This window comes from Meriones unguiculatus, chromosome 6 (assembly GCF_030254825.1).
Source record: "Meriones unguiculatus strain TT.TT164.6M chromosome 6, Bangor_MerUng_6.1, whole genome shotgun sequence".
In the NCBI taxonomy this organism is placed as follows: domain Eukaryota; kingdom Metazoa; phylum Chordata; class Mammalia; order Rodentia; family Muridae; genus Meriones; species Meriones unguiculatus.
Genome location: NC_083354.1, coordinates 9,459,045 through 9,474,324, shown reverse-complemented (window position 1 = coordinate 9,474,324; position 15,280 = coordinate 9,459,045). Strand labels below are relative to the sequence as shown.

The 15,280-nt window shown below is 39.5% G+C and overlaps 1 protein-coding gene across 1 annotated transcript; it reads left to right on the top strand.

Annotated features, from left to right (window-relative positions):
• Positions 1-3,399: 3,399 nt before the first annotated feature.
• LOC110566609 (prothymosin alpha-like) lies at positions 3,400-5,395 on the top strand. Its single transcript, XM_060386100.1, has 2 exons — positions 3,400-3,425; positions 5,041-5,395. Exons 1-2 carry the CDS (start codon positions 3,400-3,402, stop codon positions 5,393-5,395), a joined length of 381 nt encoding a protein of 126 aa, XP_060242083.1.
• Positions 5,396-15,280: the final 9,885 nt, after the last annotated feature.

The following is a 15,280-nucleotide window of genomic DNA, read 5'->3' as shown; positions in this document are numbered from 1 at the left end:
AACACATGAAACATTCTACTCCCTAGTACTTGGCTATTTTCTAATTTAAATTTTATCAGTTTGGTGGTCTTTTTTTATTCACCCACTCTAACTCCCAAATAAAAGACACAGAAGCTTATTATATTTATTAATAATCAATAAGCTCAATAACTGGGCAGACCTCATTTTATATTCATCCTTTAAACTAGCCTAGCTACTTTCAAGCCACACATCTCAAGTTCCTTGCCAATATTGGCCTTGTCTGGGCTGTGTCTTCTCCATCAAACCATGTCCTTTCTCTCCACCTTTTTTTCTTCTCCCCTCCTCCTGGTCCCTACCTGAGACCCCCAAGCCCAGGAATGAATGATTTACCTATCTTTTTTCTGCTCAGTTACAGGTTGTCCAGCTTTTTTTTTTTTAATTAACCACTCAGAGATAATTCAGGATCAAAGTTTGGACAACATTGTTCAGAGTACATGACAATGTCCACATCCAGATTGTAACCAGATCTCAGAGCAGAGAAATTAGCATCTGAATACACAAAGCACCAGACCAACCACCAACATTTCCCCCTTTTGTCTAAATGAGAAGGCTCATTCTCTTACAATAATAAACTACACACAGTAAGGACAATTATGAAATAATTATGAAAGATATCATGTAATAATTACATTCAAAATGTCTAGGCCATTTGAATTTGGCAACTTAGAAGAAAGTACTCTACTATGTATCCTATCTTGGTGGGTTCAGAGTTTTGTAACCAAGTCATTTTTTATCACAGCTTGTACTTAACAACCTAAAAATTCTACTTAGACCTAAAAATATCCTTTTAAAACATTTTATTATACTAAACAACTTAAGCTTAATTGTGAGACTATACCTATTTAGTCTTCAACTCTATCAGACACTTGAGGAGTAAATATTACCTGAGTTTGTAAGAAGTCCAGAGCATGCAGCTTCGAAAATACAGAAATGACAGATCACTGACTGTCTAGACAGTTACCCAATTTTTCTCTGTAATATTGGGGCATCATCTCAGCCTTCTGGACCAGTATAAAACAGACCTTTTGTGAATCAGGAATTATGAAGGACTTCCTAACTTGTCTTGGCAAAGTTTGGCAAGCATCTTCTTTTGAGTCCTGCTTGTCCACAACTTGGACAGCATGCTGTCTGTCTGCAGTTGAAGCAAGGGCAGTTTTTGTCAGATGGCTAGCTTGTCACTTTTGAAGCAATCTCCATATGGGGGTTCTTCAATGCCTATCATCTTATTTGAGGTAGGCTGGGGATGCTACAAGGAGCTGACATGTCTCACTGTCAAAAGATCCTTTCATTAATAAAACATCTTTAAGTGCCATAGTCTGTGGATCTCTGAGATTTTTGAATGCTATCTACTTATTTATAGTATAGCTCAATAGGCAAACACTGTTCATTTCTAGATTCTTGCTATCTTTTCAATCAAAGAAATATTTTTGTAGTTAACTAGACTAGTATCTAATATGACCATGAGTTTGACTGTCTGGCTGTTAATTTGTATTAATTAATTATCCTAAATAGTGTGTAATAGCAGTTTTCAAAAACACTATACCTTCACATTGCAGTTTTAAATGAGTTGTTTAGGCACAGTGCTTTATACAAGAGTTGAAACATATATACATTATGTATATCAAAATAACTTTAAATTTGTATCAATATTCAATAATCTAAAGCAATGTAACCCTTAAATTTATATCAATATACAATAATGTATATCAATGTAATAATATCTAAGACTAGTAGTTACTTTTAAGAGTAGATTCACTAATCTATCCTTTTATTCTATTATTTCTATATTATTCCTATATCCCTCCCTACTCCTTCTTTCCCCTAACAATAGATAAAAGAGAAAGAATAAAGAAAAAAATAAGAGAGAAATCCCTGAGTCTAAGCTCCTATACTTTGTTTCATCTGACCCTGTTTTATCAGATATCTTCAGGATTGGCTGCAAAGTCAATCCTCCTCTGTGGCCTAGCAGGAATGCTCCTCCCTTGGGGGGTGGAGAGGTCAAAGAGTCTGCCATTGAGTTCCTGTCAGAAATAGTACCTGTTCCCCTTACTATGGGAAACCAATTGGTTACTGATTTCCTTTTGAGGGGGCAAGAAAATTGGGATATCAGCCAGTCCCAAGTAAGCTAGGTGTAACATTTGCTGTCCAGGGTCTTTCTTTACTGTGAGAGTAAAGGCTTATTTGAAGCCCTGACTGGAACAGTCTGTGATGCTGAATGAATTTAGCTGGCCATCTTAAGTTGTTCTTGGTGTAGCTTTTTGAGAACAGCTACTGAGGCAGTCTATGATTGGATCAAACAGGATGCTAGAAGAAACATGTCAGCATCTCAGTATCCTTCAGAGTGAACCCTGTCAGGACCATTCCGATGTTATTGGTGTCTTTGTTAAACATAAGCATAAACACAGCTGCTAAGATTGCCGTATACACAATGTAGCTGAAATTATTTTCTGCTCTTTTTTTTTTTTTTTTTTTTTTTTTGAGCAGGTGAAAGGCATTTGTCTTTCTTCATAAGCCATTCTGGATTGTATACCAAACTGTAATACAAATTTTTATCTATGCCATATGAAAGGATGGCATGATAAATCCTGAGGGCTCTGTAACCAACAAGATTTATTTGTTATGCAGAGACATTTTTTCATGTCTCAACAAGTCCCCAAGCTGTTCTCACATACTGGGATCAGCAATGCATATGACCTGTTTTGTTGGTCTTCTTGATTTGTTTCTTCCTGTCTGTAGCCAAGATCTTCAGGAGGTCTCCCCTGGTCATATCTGATTTTTATTAATCTCACTGGAATTCATAGTTTCTATTTTCCTGTTGAAACATGTGCAAAGCTTCTTTCCCAGCTTCAGAAGCTGAGATACCCCTATATAAATGCAGGTGAATTCAGTTCAGTTGTTTTCCCATAACCCAATCTTTCTCAGCAGCTGTAGTTTTTGTTCATTAACATTTGAAAATTTTAAACTTAATAAAGCACTATGCAATCTATCTCTGGGGGGGGGGGGTTGTTACCCTTTTTTGTTTGTTAAACATTTCTTTTAAAGATCTCTATAACTGTTTTTCTGAGGGAGTATATGACATAGCTGTAACATCGTCTACATTATAATATGTAAAAACTTGTTTCATTTGACTAGAGACATATGCTGGAGCATTATCAGTCTTAATTTATAAAGGTATTCCTATAATTGCCATAAATTCTAATAAATGGCTAATTACAGAATCACCATTTTCAAAACTTAAGGCAGTAGCCCATTGAAATTCTGAATATGTGTCTATAGTCTGGTGCACAAATTTTAACTTACCAAACTCTACAAATGAAACACATGTATTTGCCAAATTTTATTTATTTTTTGGGGGGGTATCTTTAGGGTTACGGAGTAATGGAGTTTGGTTATATAAAGAACAAGTAAACATTTCTGTATAATTTCCTTGGTTTCCTTCCAAATGATAGAAAAATCTTTATTTAAACTTTTGCTGTTAACATGGTATTTATAGCCATGGGCTACATCTGTGCTGGGGTTCTAGGTTATCTCCATGCATGGTCCTTGGTTGGAGTATCAGTCTCAGAAAAGACCCCTGTGCCAAGATTTTTTGTTTCTGTTGCCCTCCTTGTGGAGCTCCTGTCCCCTCCAGGTCTTTCTTTCTCCCCTTTCTTTCATAAGATTCCCTGCACTCTGCCCAAAGTTTGGCTATGAGTCTCAGCATCTGCTTTGATACACTGCTGGGTAGAATCTTTCAGAGGCCCTGTGTGGTAGGCTTCTCTCCTGTTCCCTGTTTTCTCCCTCTTCTGATGTCTATCCCGTTTGCCTTTCTGAATGAGGTTTGATCATCTTACCCACGGTCCTCCTTCTTGCTTAGCTTCTTTAGGTGCACAGGTTTTAGTATGCAAAACACCATTTCTTAAGCAAGACATGGACATGGAAACCACAAACTCCCAGAAGCTGTGCATACGGGCATTTGCTCTACAGAAGTGGCATTCTCGTAACAGTCAGCTATGGAGGCAGAAGAAACTCACAGGGCCTTACCACAATATGTCGATCTGATAACATCAGACAGATGATGGAAGAGTGGAGACGTGGTATCATCTTGGGTGCCCACTAGCAAGTCTATCGGTTATTGCACAGATGGCCTTCTTTAAACTCCATTGGACATTAAATGAAAGCAGAACTAATAAATAGAGAAAAGATATTGCAGAGGCCCTTATAGGTCTGGGAAGGGAACAGCAGAGAGTTGGGAGAGAGGGACCAGAATACATAGTGTACATACATGAAGGTATCAAAGAACCAAATTTAAGGATTGAGAAGGGTAACATAAAAGCAAACAATAAACATCTGAAAGTGTAAAAACAATAAATAAATCTTGCTTCACTGTGAACAAAACTAGTTCCATTCCCAGAAGCAAATAATTTCATGCTTCTAGCAAATTTTATGGAATTCAACCATGTAATATAAACAATGAGCTTCTATTCCTGTTTCTCTGTTGACCAGTTTTAAGCACTACTTCTGTTATAGCAGATCAGGCTTGTGTTCTTGCAAGCCCCAGAACAGCCTCAGAACCATCAAGAGTAACAGCCTACTCAGTCACCTTCCCTTATCCTACTGCTTAAATTTCACTAAAATTTTGGTTAAGATAATCAGTCACTATTACATTTTTATGAGTATATTAATAACTGTCCACAGACATAGCTGTTAACCTCAGACATCCCCTAGCTATGGTCCTGGAAAGCCTCTACCTCTGGATCCATACTTCTGTTTTTCCCACCCATCCACCCACCATTCTTTGAAAGAGGATATAAGACAGATTTTGTTGTTGTTGTTTTTCAAAAACTTGGTGAAGTAGTACTGTAATTCGCAAGGAGAAAATACTTTTTCTTCTGAATTAAAAAAAAAAAAAAAAAATTCCCTGGCTGTTCTGAAAAGCCATCTTTGCATTGTTCTCCGGTCCTGCTGGGCGTTGCCATCTTTGCAGCCTGCCTCCACCCGGAACTAGAGATAGATTTCTCTCTCACTTGGCTGCATCAGACCACCGGCGTGCCCCTCCCCCGCCACGTCAGACGCGGCAGTGGGCACCAGCCCCGAGATCACCACCAAGGGTTTGCAGGAGAAGAAGGAAGTTGAGGGGCCAGAGAATAGAAGAGATGCACCTGCCAATGGAAATGCTGATGAGAAAAATAGGGAGCAGGAGGCTGACAAGGAAGAAGAGGAAGAAGGTGGGGAGGAAGAAGAGGAGGAGGAGGAGGAAGAAGGTGACAGTGAGGAAGAGGACGGAGATAAAGATGAGGAAACTGAGGCTCTTACGGGCAAGCGGATAGCTGAAGACAATGAGGATGATGATATTGACACCAAGAAGAAGCAGCAGATTGATGAGGATGACTAGACAGCAAGCAGGAAAAGTTGAACTAAGGCCGCAGTGACCTATTCACCCTCCACTTCCATCTCAGAATTTAAACATGGTCTCTTTGAGCGATTGCTGCCCCTTCTAGCCCTGGGTTGAAAATGTGTTTTGTTTTTGTTTTTGTTTTTGTTTTTTTCAATCTGGGTGTGATCAGGATTTCTCTGTTTCCTAATAAATATTGTTGTGAATATTTTCCTCCCTCTGGAGCTTCAACAGGCTTTTTTTTTTTTTTTTAATCTGGGAACACAGGTTTGGACATTTTTATTTGGACATGATTATTTTGTCCCGTTTTTCTGCTTTTCTATGAGGCTCCTTTCCAAAGACCTCCTAAACTGAGTTTCAATATATCTTTTTTTCTCTCTTTTCCTTTCTGTATGGTGCTGAGTTTGACATTTTGCCAACATTACCTTATAACACATCTATCCAATGTGAATTATATGTTTATAACCTTGCAACTCTTTCCTGGTATTCTAATACTATGTATTCGGCCTTATCCTATTAAGTATATGAAGGAAGTGGAAGATAATAAAGACCTGGAGAGGACAGGAGCTCCACAAGGAGAGCAACAGAACCAAAAAAATCTGGGCACAGGAATCTTTTCTGAGACTGATACTCCAACCAAGGGCCATTCATGGATATTACCTAGAACCTCTTCTCAGATGTAGCCCATGGCAGTTCAGTGTCCAAGTGGGTTCCATAGTAATGGGAACAGGGACTGTCTCTGACATGAACTCAGTGGCTGGCTCTTTGATCACCTACCCTTGAGGGGGGAGCAGCCTTATCAGGCCACAGAGGAAGACAATGCAGCCCCTCCTGATGAGACCTGATAGACTAGGATCAGAAGGAAGGGGAGGAAGACCTCCCCTATCAGTGGACTGGGGGAAGGGCATGGGTGAGAAGGAAAAGGAAAGGTGGGTTTGAGAGGGGAGGAGGGAGGTAGCTACAGGGGGAATACAAAGTGAATAAACTGTAATTAATAAAAAAATTTTAAAGAGATTTTTATGTATTGCAAGTCAGTTTGTAGATAAGAAGGAGGCTAAAAAGGAAGATTCAATGTCTTCCATAAAGACAGAAGCAGGAATTGGGGAAGTCCATAGAGTGAGTGGGAAGCAAGACAAATTTCTATTAGACAAAATCTCACTTTTTTGTTCCAGCTGACCTCACTCTCATAATCCTTCCTGATCAACGCATTCCACCACACCTAGCAAGATTGAGTTCTACTTGTTTCCATGCACCAGAAAGCTGTTCGTAGTTTGTTTGTTTTCTCATTTTCTCCAAAGAAGGATTTTCTGACCTCCTGCAGGGAAGAGGACTATTCTGTAGGCAATTTCAGTTTTGTTTTTCTTTGAAATAAGCTGTTTTTTGGCCATCTACTTTCTAGCTTCCTATAACCTACCGACTCCTCCCACTGCTGTTACCACCCTTTCTATCATTTTTGGTTTATACATGCTTTATTCTTTTACTACTTTATCAGAACTCGAAAGGAACAGACACAAATGTGTGTACTACTTTTCCAGTTCATCCACAAGATAAAAAAAAAAAAAGCCAAATAACTGAAAAGAAGATTCCAAGAACACATTGCAGCTGGTGCACAGTATCCTCTTCGGCATGAAGAGACACCAGCTACTTGGTGGTGCATCGTCATGCTGGGGGTGTACAGGTTGGGTGTTGCTGGCTTGGGAAAGCTGGGGACAATGTGTTTCTCAGTCACTGAGATAGGGCCTCTTTCTGGAGACACTTACAGTAAATTTGACCATATCCATCCACTCATTCTTCTATTTGTTTTTCTGTAGGATAAAAAAAGAACATTTTGTTTAGTCTTTTTCTTCTACAGATGTGTGCATGGGTGGGACATGGAAAAGGAGTTTGGTTTCCATTACTCACGTGGGTTTAAATGGCATGGTAACCCATGCATGTGCTCTGCCAAACCCACAGCATGCAACCCACATAGCACAACACTGCCTTTCCTCGTGTATCAAGGACCAGATGAGGTTATGACATAAAGAAGATGGTCAAGCCAAGCTGCACTAGAAGACTCAAGTGGAAAGAGAAGAGGTGCTGTTTGTCCCAGTTGCCACAGCACTGGCTTCTTGACAAATGGACCCAGCAACATAACAGATGGAGGAATGTGGTTTTAAGATTACTGAGTTAATTGTACTTTCCTCTACTCGTAGACCTCAGATTTGGATATCAAAGATGCCTGAAGTTTTCATCTAAATAAACAACCCAACTGACGCTGGAGGAGCATATATGAGTGATGCCTAAGAAACCAATCCCTCCGCTCTGTGCCGGTTTCCCCACGAAGAGCCTTTACATAGGATTCTCTTCTTTGAACAGCTGTAATTCTTCTTTAGTTTAGCTTATTATAAAATGCAGAAGCTATATTACATAACTCTTCATTCAAGATTTTGTGAATAGATCTTTTTTAATTATAACAAAATTGAACTGAAGAAACATTCTTGGACTTGTAATCAAAATTTGAAAAAGAACCACAAATTCAGTTGTTTCTTTTTTTTTTTTTTTGAGGGTAATAAAAATAAATAAATTTATTTTTTTTTTTCAATGCAGTTTATTCAGGAACATTGAACAATCCTCGGACCCCGGGGAAAGCCAGCCCACAGCTTAAATAGCCTCTGGGTAGCCAACCCAGGCGTGCCATGGGGGCAATGCAGATAGGTCCACATACATGGAAGCAAGCCAGATCCTCGGCCTTAGCCAAATGTGGAGTTGTTCGTGACAGAGAGCACTCACCATCGGGAAGGTGGAAGGTGGAAACCAGCTCCATCTTTAAGGCATAGCATTCCGCAGCTCTCTACAGTTCCCCCTTTTTGTTTTAGACGCATCAGGCAAGAGTAGAGGTCTGATCTCTGATATTAGAAATAAATTGGGACTTTGTACCAATGTTCATTTAGGTGTCATCCACCCAAAGAGCATCAGACCGTCCCATACCTTTTTCTCAGAGGCGGGACCTGGGGCATCAACCCGCATGCAATCAGACATGCTCTTCTCTGGGTCCAAAGAGGCTGACCCTGAGTGCAGTGCTTAGCCTCGCATCCTGAGCGTATCATTTTAGCTTTTTATGGTATCCAACCATGCTTGGGGAGAATGTCCTGCTTCAATGGCTGTAAAGGCCTGAATGATCATGGCTGCATCACACTGTTGTGAGACTCTAATCTTGCATATATACCACAGGCAAACCAAGGAGACCAACACCAGAAGGCCTGCTAACACTCCCATGCCCGCCCATTCCTTCAGATGATTCATGGCTGCAGCAATCCATGTTGATAATCCTGTGGCTAGTCCTGCGTCCACTCCGGTAGAATTTACTGTGACAATGGCCACTCTCAGCTGCTCCATCGTAGTATTGAATTCTCCAGTCCAATTACCTAAGATATAGCTCGACAATTGTTTAGACAGATTTGCAGCACAGGAAAAATTCTCATGTTGTATGCTAGTGACACAAAGTCCAGCATACTTTCATTGACAGCCAGGTTGAGCGATTTGCCATAGGGTATCAATTTGCTCCTGCAAGAGGTCAATCCTCTGATTGACCACCATCAAGCTTCCTTTTAGTTGAGCATTAATTCCTTTATGTACAACTAAGGCATGAGCTACATTGGCTAAATGATTATTCAGGGTCTGAGCAGTCTGCCCAGTATGACTCATGGCTAATGCCCTGGTGGTAGCTCCAACAGCCGTCAATGAGATGGTAGTAACAATGGTGGCTGTAGTTCCAAGATCCCTTTTCTGTCTGAAGAGAGTCATAGCGTGAGGGGCATCAATGGGCATAGGCACCCAGTGAGGCATGCGAGTTGTTTCTTACAGAGCTCTAATCCCTTCATATTCTATCATTACAAACATCGCCACAGAGAAGTAGTAGTAAGCAAAATGAAACAAAGAGAAAGAAAAGTCAGATGATTTTTCTATGCTCTCATTTAACTAGTCACATCTTATAATAACTTGAAAGATGTGGTGTATAAACAATCCATATTTAATTAAATGTTTGATCTAGACATATCTATATTAATTTGGAAGAATGACTCTCATCCACCTGCGGAATTATTTTATTTTTATCAAATGGAACCCCTTACACACACACACCTACACACAAAAACAAACAAATACTTCTACTACTCTACAGGAAAAAAAGATAAATGACAGATACATAGACACATATATAGATATTTGGATGGATAAATGGGTAGAAAGGTAGATAAATAAATACACAGACAGATAGATAGATAATTTACTTAAGTTCACCTAAAGCCATACACTGGGAGAGGAAAGTTCTACTCATAAAACTTTTATTAACTCCAGTGCAATGATGTTAGAAGGATATGCCACTTGTTTGGCATTCACTTTGCTCCAGAATACCACTATTTTCCTTCATCTAGGTATTTCATTTCCCTACTTCACAGATAATGAAACAGAGACCTGATTTATGAGGTATTGAGTGGCTTTTTCTACAAACAAACATATACTCACCAAGACACAGCACTAAGAAAGACCAGAGAAATGATTCCATCTGAACCTTGCTTAGTGAACTGTGAGTTTAGTGGAGTTGCTTACAGGAGTGTGGACATGGGGTATTTACAAGAATGTAAAATCCTCAAAAGCAAGTTCTGTTTGCTTCATGAGTATATTGGGTCTTTCTCGGGACAGCATGTTTCACTTCAGAGGACATTGCTACCAAATACAGCATTGATCAATTAAGGATATAGCTGGGACTTGAATCTAGTATCTTTTAGCTTGAAATGCAGAGTGAGTGTGGTGTCCTGGTGAGGAGTAGGGATTCTAGACCATGACTGACTGTATCTGAGTCTTGATCAATCCTTTCTAAAAGGCTGTTACTCACTTCTCTGGTCTCTAGTCAGATGTTTTTGTGTAACAAATGAGCTGTTCTTGTGACAGTTCATCAGGCATAATTTTCTTCTTCTTCTTCTTCTTCTTCTTCTTCTTCTTCTTCTTCTTCTTCTTCTTCTTCTTCTTCTTCTTCTATTTTGGGCTTCCTCAAGAAATTCCCCAGCTGCATGGGGATAAAAATGAACTAAGGTAGGTAGGTGGGTACATAGATAGATAGGTAGGTAGGTAGGTAGGTAGGTAGGTAGGGAGTGAAAGGAGCTATTAAGGAAGGTGGGAATTTGCTGCCAACACTGGGAAAGCATCAGAAATAAGAAAGAACCAGTCTTCAAAGCTGGACTTTGACTGTCTTTTACTGGAACAGGGATATTCTCACAGTTTGTATAGGTCTCTGGAGTCACCCAATATTCTTTGTGGAACAATTAACTGTATATCACTTAAAACACAGTCTGTTTAAACATCTTTATGACCCAAGGATTCTCTGTCAACCCTTTTTACCAACAAGCATTAGAGATGAGCTCTGGAGACACAGGAAGCTGTAACAGTGTTCGGCTTTCTCACAGTCATTGGCAAAAATCAAAATATCGGCTGTCATTTATTCAGTGCACACCAATCATTAGTCTCTAAATCTCATTTACGTTAACATCACTCATATTAGTAAGTGTCAGAAAGATATTTTTTCCCATCTGTATTTCTGTTACAACTGATTATGGAAACTACCAACTTTAGAAATCTCTCAGAAAGCTATACTTACTTCAGAGCACATAAGTTGAAAACACACACATATGCATATATATATTAATATAAAATTTTCTTTTTATTTGTCTGGTTTTCACCTTAATCAAGACAAAAAAGAGTGATTTAAAAAGCCCACTGGTCACTGTGGTGACACATTAAGAAACCACAAAGCCATGGGTTTTCTACGAGCTAGGGGCAGAGCAGGACAGGGTTCAAATTTAAAAATAAAACTAAATCAGAATTGGAAATAACGTTTGAAAACCAGAGCCACTAACTGGAATTGTTGAAGAAAAGCTCATTGGATTCTCAGAAAAGATTCTCCTGAGAAAGGCACTGTGGAAGCAGGAATTTGTGCCAGAGTTTAATCCAAGGAATGTTTACATGTCCATAAAAATGGATGAACAAGATGTCAACCTTTCTCCAGGGCCTCTCCCTGTGAGACTACCTTTATTACCCTCTAAATCTAGCCAAATTATTTTGTTATCTGTTCTAAAACCATAGTAAAGAAAAACATATCAAGCTGAGTATGGTGGAACAGGCCGGTAATCCCAACACTTGGGGAGACAGGGGCAGGTATATTTCTGTGAGTTTGAGGCCAGCCTGGTCTACAAAGGTAGTCTAGGACAACCAAGGCTACACAGAAAAACCATGTCTTTGGAAAAAGAAAAAGAAAAAGAAAGAAAGAAAGAAAGAAAGAAAGAAAGAAAGAAAGAAAGAAAGAAAGAAAGAAAGAGAAGCATACCCAGCATAATGGCTGGAAAGACACCACATCTCCTTAAACTTAGACAATTATTTATTAAGAAACTTAATAATCATATCATGTAGCAGGTAATTGCAAAAAGCACGTGGAATAAAGCAAAAAGGAAAATAAACCCTTTTTATTGAATATAATATTTTTATTTGTTCTTCAAGCTACATACTGACTGGTTTAGTAAGATATGTCCATAGGCATAATAGCTGCACAATAGCGGCACAAATGTCATAGCATGAATATTTCTGAATTGATTTTCATACCTGTCTTACAGGAGGAAAATCTTGCCTGGTTCTGGGGAGCTTATAAGCTAGGGGAGAGCCTACTGCTACTGTTTTGTTAAGTTGACATTACATCAGATAAAAGTCTTTTAAAGATAATGGGCAAGGTCTGTAGATTTTAGTATGGCTATCCTATATTATACAGCTAATGTCTGCTTATAAGTGAGTGTATACCATGCATGTCTTTCTGTTTCTGAGTTACCTAACTCAGGATGATTTTTTCTGTTTGGGGGATGGGGAGGTCAAAGAGCCCACCATTGAGTTCATATCAGAAATAGTCTCTGTTCCCCTTACTAGGGAAAAAACCAATTGGTTACTGAACTACCATAGGCTACATCCGAGCAGAGGTACTAAGTTATATCCATATATTGTCCTTGGTGGAGTGTCAGTCTCAGAAAAAAGACCCCTGTGCCCACATATACTTGGCCCTATCCTCTCCAAGTCATACTAACTCCACCTTCTTTCATATGATTCCCTGCACTCTGCCGAAGGTTTGGTTATGAGTTTTAGTATCTGCTCTCCTTGTGGAGATTCTGTCCTCTCCAGATCTTACTATTTCCCACTTCTTTCATAAGATTCCCTGCATTCTGCCCAAAGATTGGCCATAAGTCTCAGCGTCTGCTTTGATAGTCTACAGGGTAGAGTCTTTCAGAAACCCTCTGTGTCAGGCTCCTAACTTGTTCCCTGTTTTCTCCTTCTTCTGATGTCCATCCTCTTTGCCTTTCTGGATGGGGATTGAGCATTTTAGCCAGAGTCCTCCCTCTTGAATAGTTTCTTTAGGTGTACAGATTTTAGTAGGTTTATGCTATATTATATGTCTATATGAGTGAGTATATACCCTGTTTGTCTTTCTGCTTCTGGGATAGCTCACTCAGGATGATCTTTTCCAGTTCCCACCATTTTCCTGCAAATTTCATGATTTCCTTGTTTTTTTATTGTTGGGTAATAGTTCATTATGTAGATGTACCATACTTTCTGTATCCATTCCTCAGTTGAGGGGCATCTTGGTTGTTTCCAGCTTCTGGCTATCATCAGCCTAGAGAGGAGCTCACAGCCTTGGACCCAGAGTGGCACCCCCAGCCACCATCCCAAACCTGGGCACACAGTCTTCTGCCCAGAGCAGAACACTCAGACTCTGGACCAGAGATTTGCTGTGCGCTTGACTCACCATCTCAAACAGAACTGAGTGCCCCAGGGTACCAGACTGAGTTTCCCTGTTGGGAGAAAACCCCAAAGCTTCGGAATCAGCAGGTTCTTCAAAAGGGCTGTACCTGGAAAACAGTGGAACAACAGCAGTAGCTCACTAAATTCAGAATGAGAAACCCAGCTGCAGGACAGCTGTCTCCAGGAATTCTACGGGTGAGAGGAGAGGCCCCTGACTAACAAAGACCACAGCTATCACTCAGGTCTTTATGCCTGAGGTGAGCAGTGGCAATTTCTGAGAAACACTGTCCATACAGTGACCATACCCAAAAAGCAGAGGAGGCCCCCTTCAGGAAAAATCATCTTCCTACCAAGGATATTCTCCCTATCCCAGGATTCCAGGAAACACCAGAAACTAAGAGCCAACACCTAAAACAGCCCAATGGGTAGAGGTCAGCATAAAAGCTCAACCAGCAAAAGACAGAGCAATATGGCATCTCCGAAACGCAGCCATCCAGGGGTGAGCAGCCCTGGACACTCCAGAAAAATTGAAATTCAAGATGATGACCTTACATCTATGCTGATGAAGAGGATAATAACGGAAACAAACAAAATACGTAAAGAATTAGAGGAAGATAAAATCAAACAGATTGTGGACATCCATGAAGAAATAAAAAAAAGATGCAGCCAAACAGTTTGTGGCCTTCAGAGAAGAATTGTAGAGGAATTTTAATCCAGCAACCTGACTACTCAGCAAGGGATTGCATCCAAAGACTTAGGTCTGTGTGATCTGGCTGGAATACAGACATGCCTTTAGTACATTCCTCTGGTTGGAATATAGACATACTCTTAGAATACACCTTTAATTACAAACAATGACATCTAATCGAGGGGCAGACAACGTGACAAATCAAAGAAAGATTTGACAGAATAAGTCAGAGATAAGATATGCCCAACTCACATGAGAACAAACAGGAAAAAAGGGATACTTATGACCAGGGCAGGAAGAGAGAGTCAATCAGTTCAGTTTAGTTGAGAGCTGAAAAAAAAAAAATCTCAAAGCAAGATGGTTTTAGTGCAGAATTCTACCAGAATTTCAAAGAAGAGCTAATGCCAATATTCCTCAAACTATTCCACAAGACAGAAAAAAAAGGAACATTGCCAAACTTCTTCTATGATGCCGTAGTAACCCTGATAACTAAACTACAAAAAAGACTCAACTAAGAAAGAAGTTTAGTCCAATTTCCCTTATGAACATTGATGCAAAAATATTCAGTAAGGTACTTGCAAACCAAACCTTAGAACACATCAAAAACATCGTCCACCATTATCAAGTAGGCTTCCTCCTAGGAATGCAAGGATGGTTCAATATATGAAAACCCATCAATGTAATCCACCATAAAAACAAACTGAAAGAAAAAAAAAACACATGATCATCACATTAAATACTGAAAAACCTTTGAGAAAATCTAACACCCCTTCATGTTAAAAGTTTTGCAGAGATCAGAGATACAAGGAGCATGCCTAAATATAATAAAGGCAATATACAGCAAGACAAAACAAAGGAAAAGGAATCTTAAAGCTATTCCACTAAAATCAGGGACAAGGCAAGGCTGGCTACTTTCTCCATATCTCTTCAACATAATTCTTGAAGTCCTAGCTAGAATGATAACACAACTAAGGGAGATCAAGGGGATACAAATCAGAAAGGAAGAAGTCAAAGCATCACTGTTCACAGAAGATATGATAGTATTCATGAGTGACCGCAAAATTTCTACCAGGCAACTCCTACAGCTGATAAACATCTTCAGCAAAGTGATTGGACACAAAATTAACTCAAAAAATCAGTAGCTCTTCTTTATACAAATGAATATCCAGTTAAGCAAGAAGTCAAAGAAACACACCTTTCACAATAGCCACAAATAATATAAAATATCTTGGTGTAACTTTAACCAAGCAAGTGAAAGACCGGTATGACAAGAACTTCATGTTTCTGAAGAAGAAAATTGAGGAAGATATCAGAAGATGGAAAGATCTCCCATGCTCCTGGATTGGTAAGATTAACATAGAAAAAATGGCCATCTTACCAAAAAC

Coding starts and splice junctions, on each gene's coding strand:
- LOC110566609 (XM_060386100.1), top strand. CDS start 3,400: ATGGAGTTTGGTTATATAAAGAACAA. Junction 3,426..5,040: donor TTTGGTTATATAAAGAACAA/GTAAACATTTCT, acceptor TGGCTGCATCAG/ACCACCGGCGTGCCCCTCCC.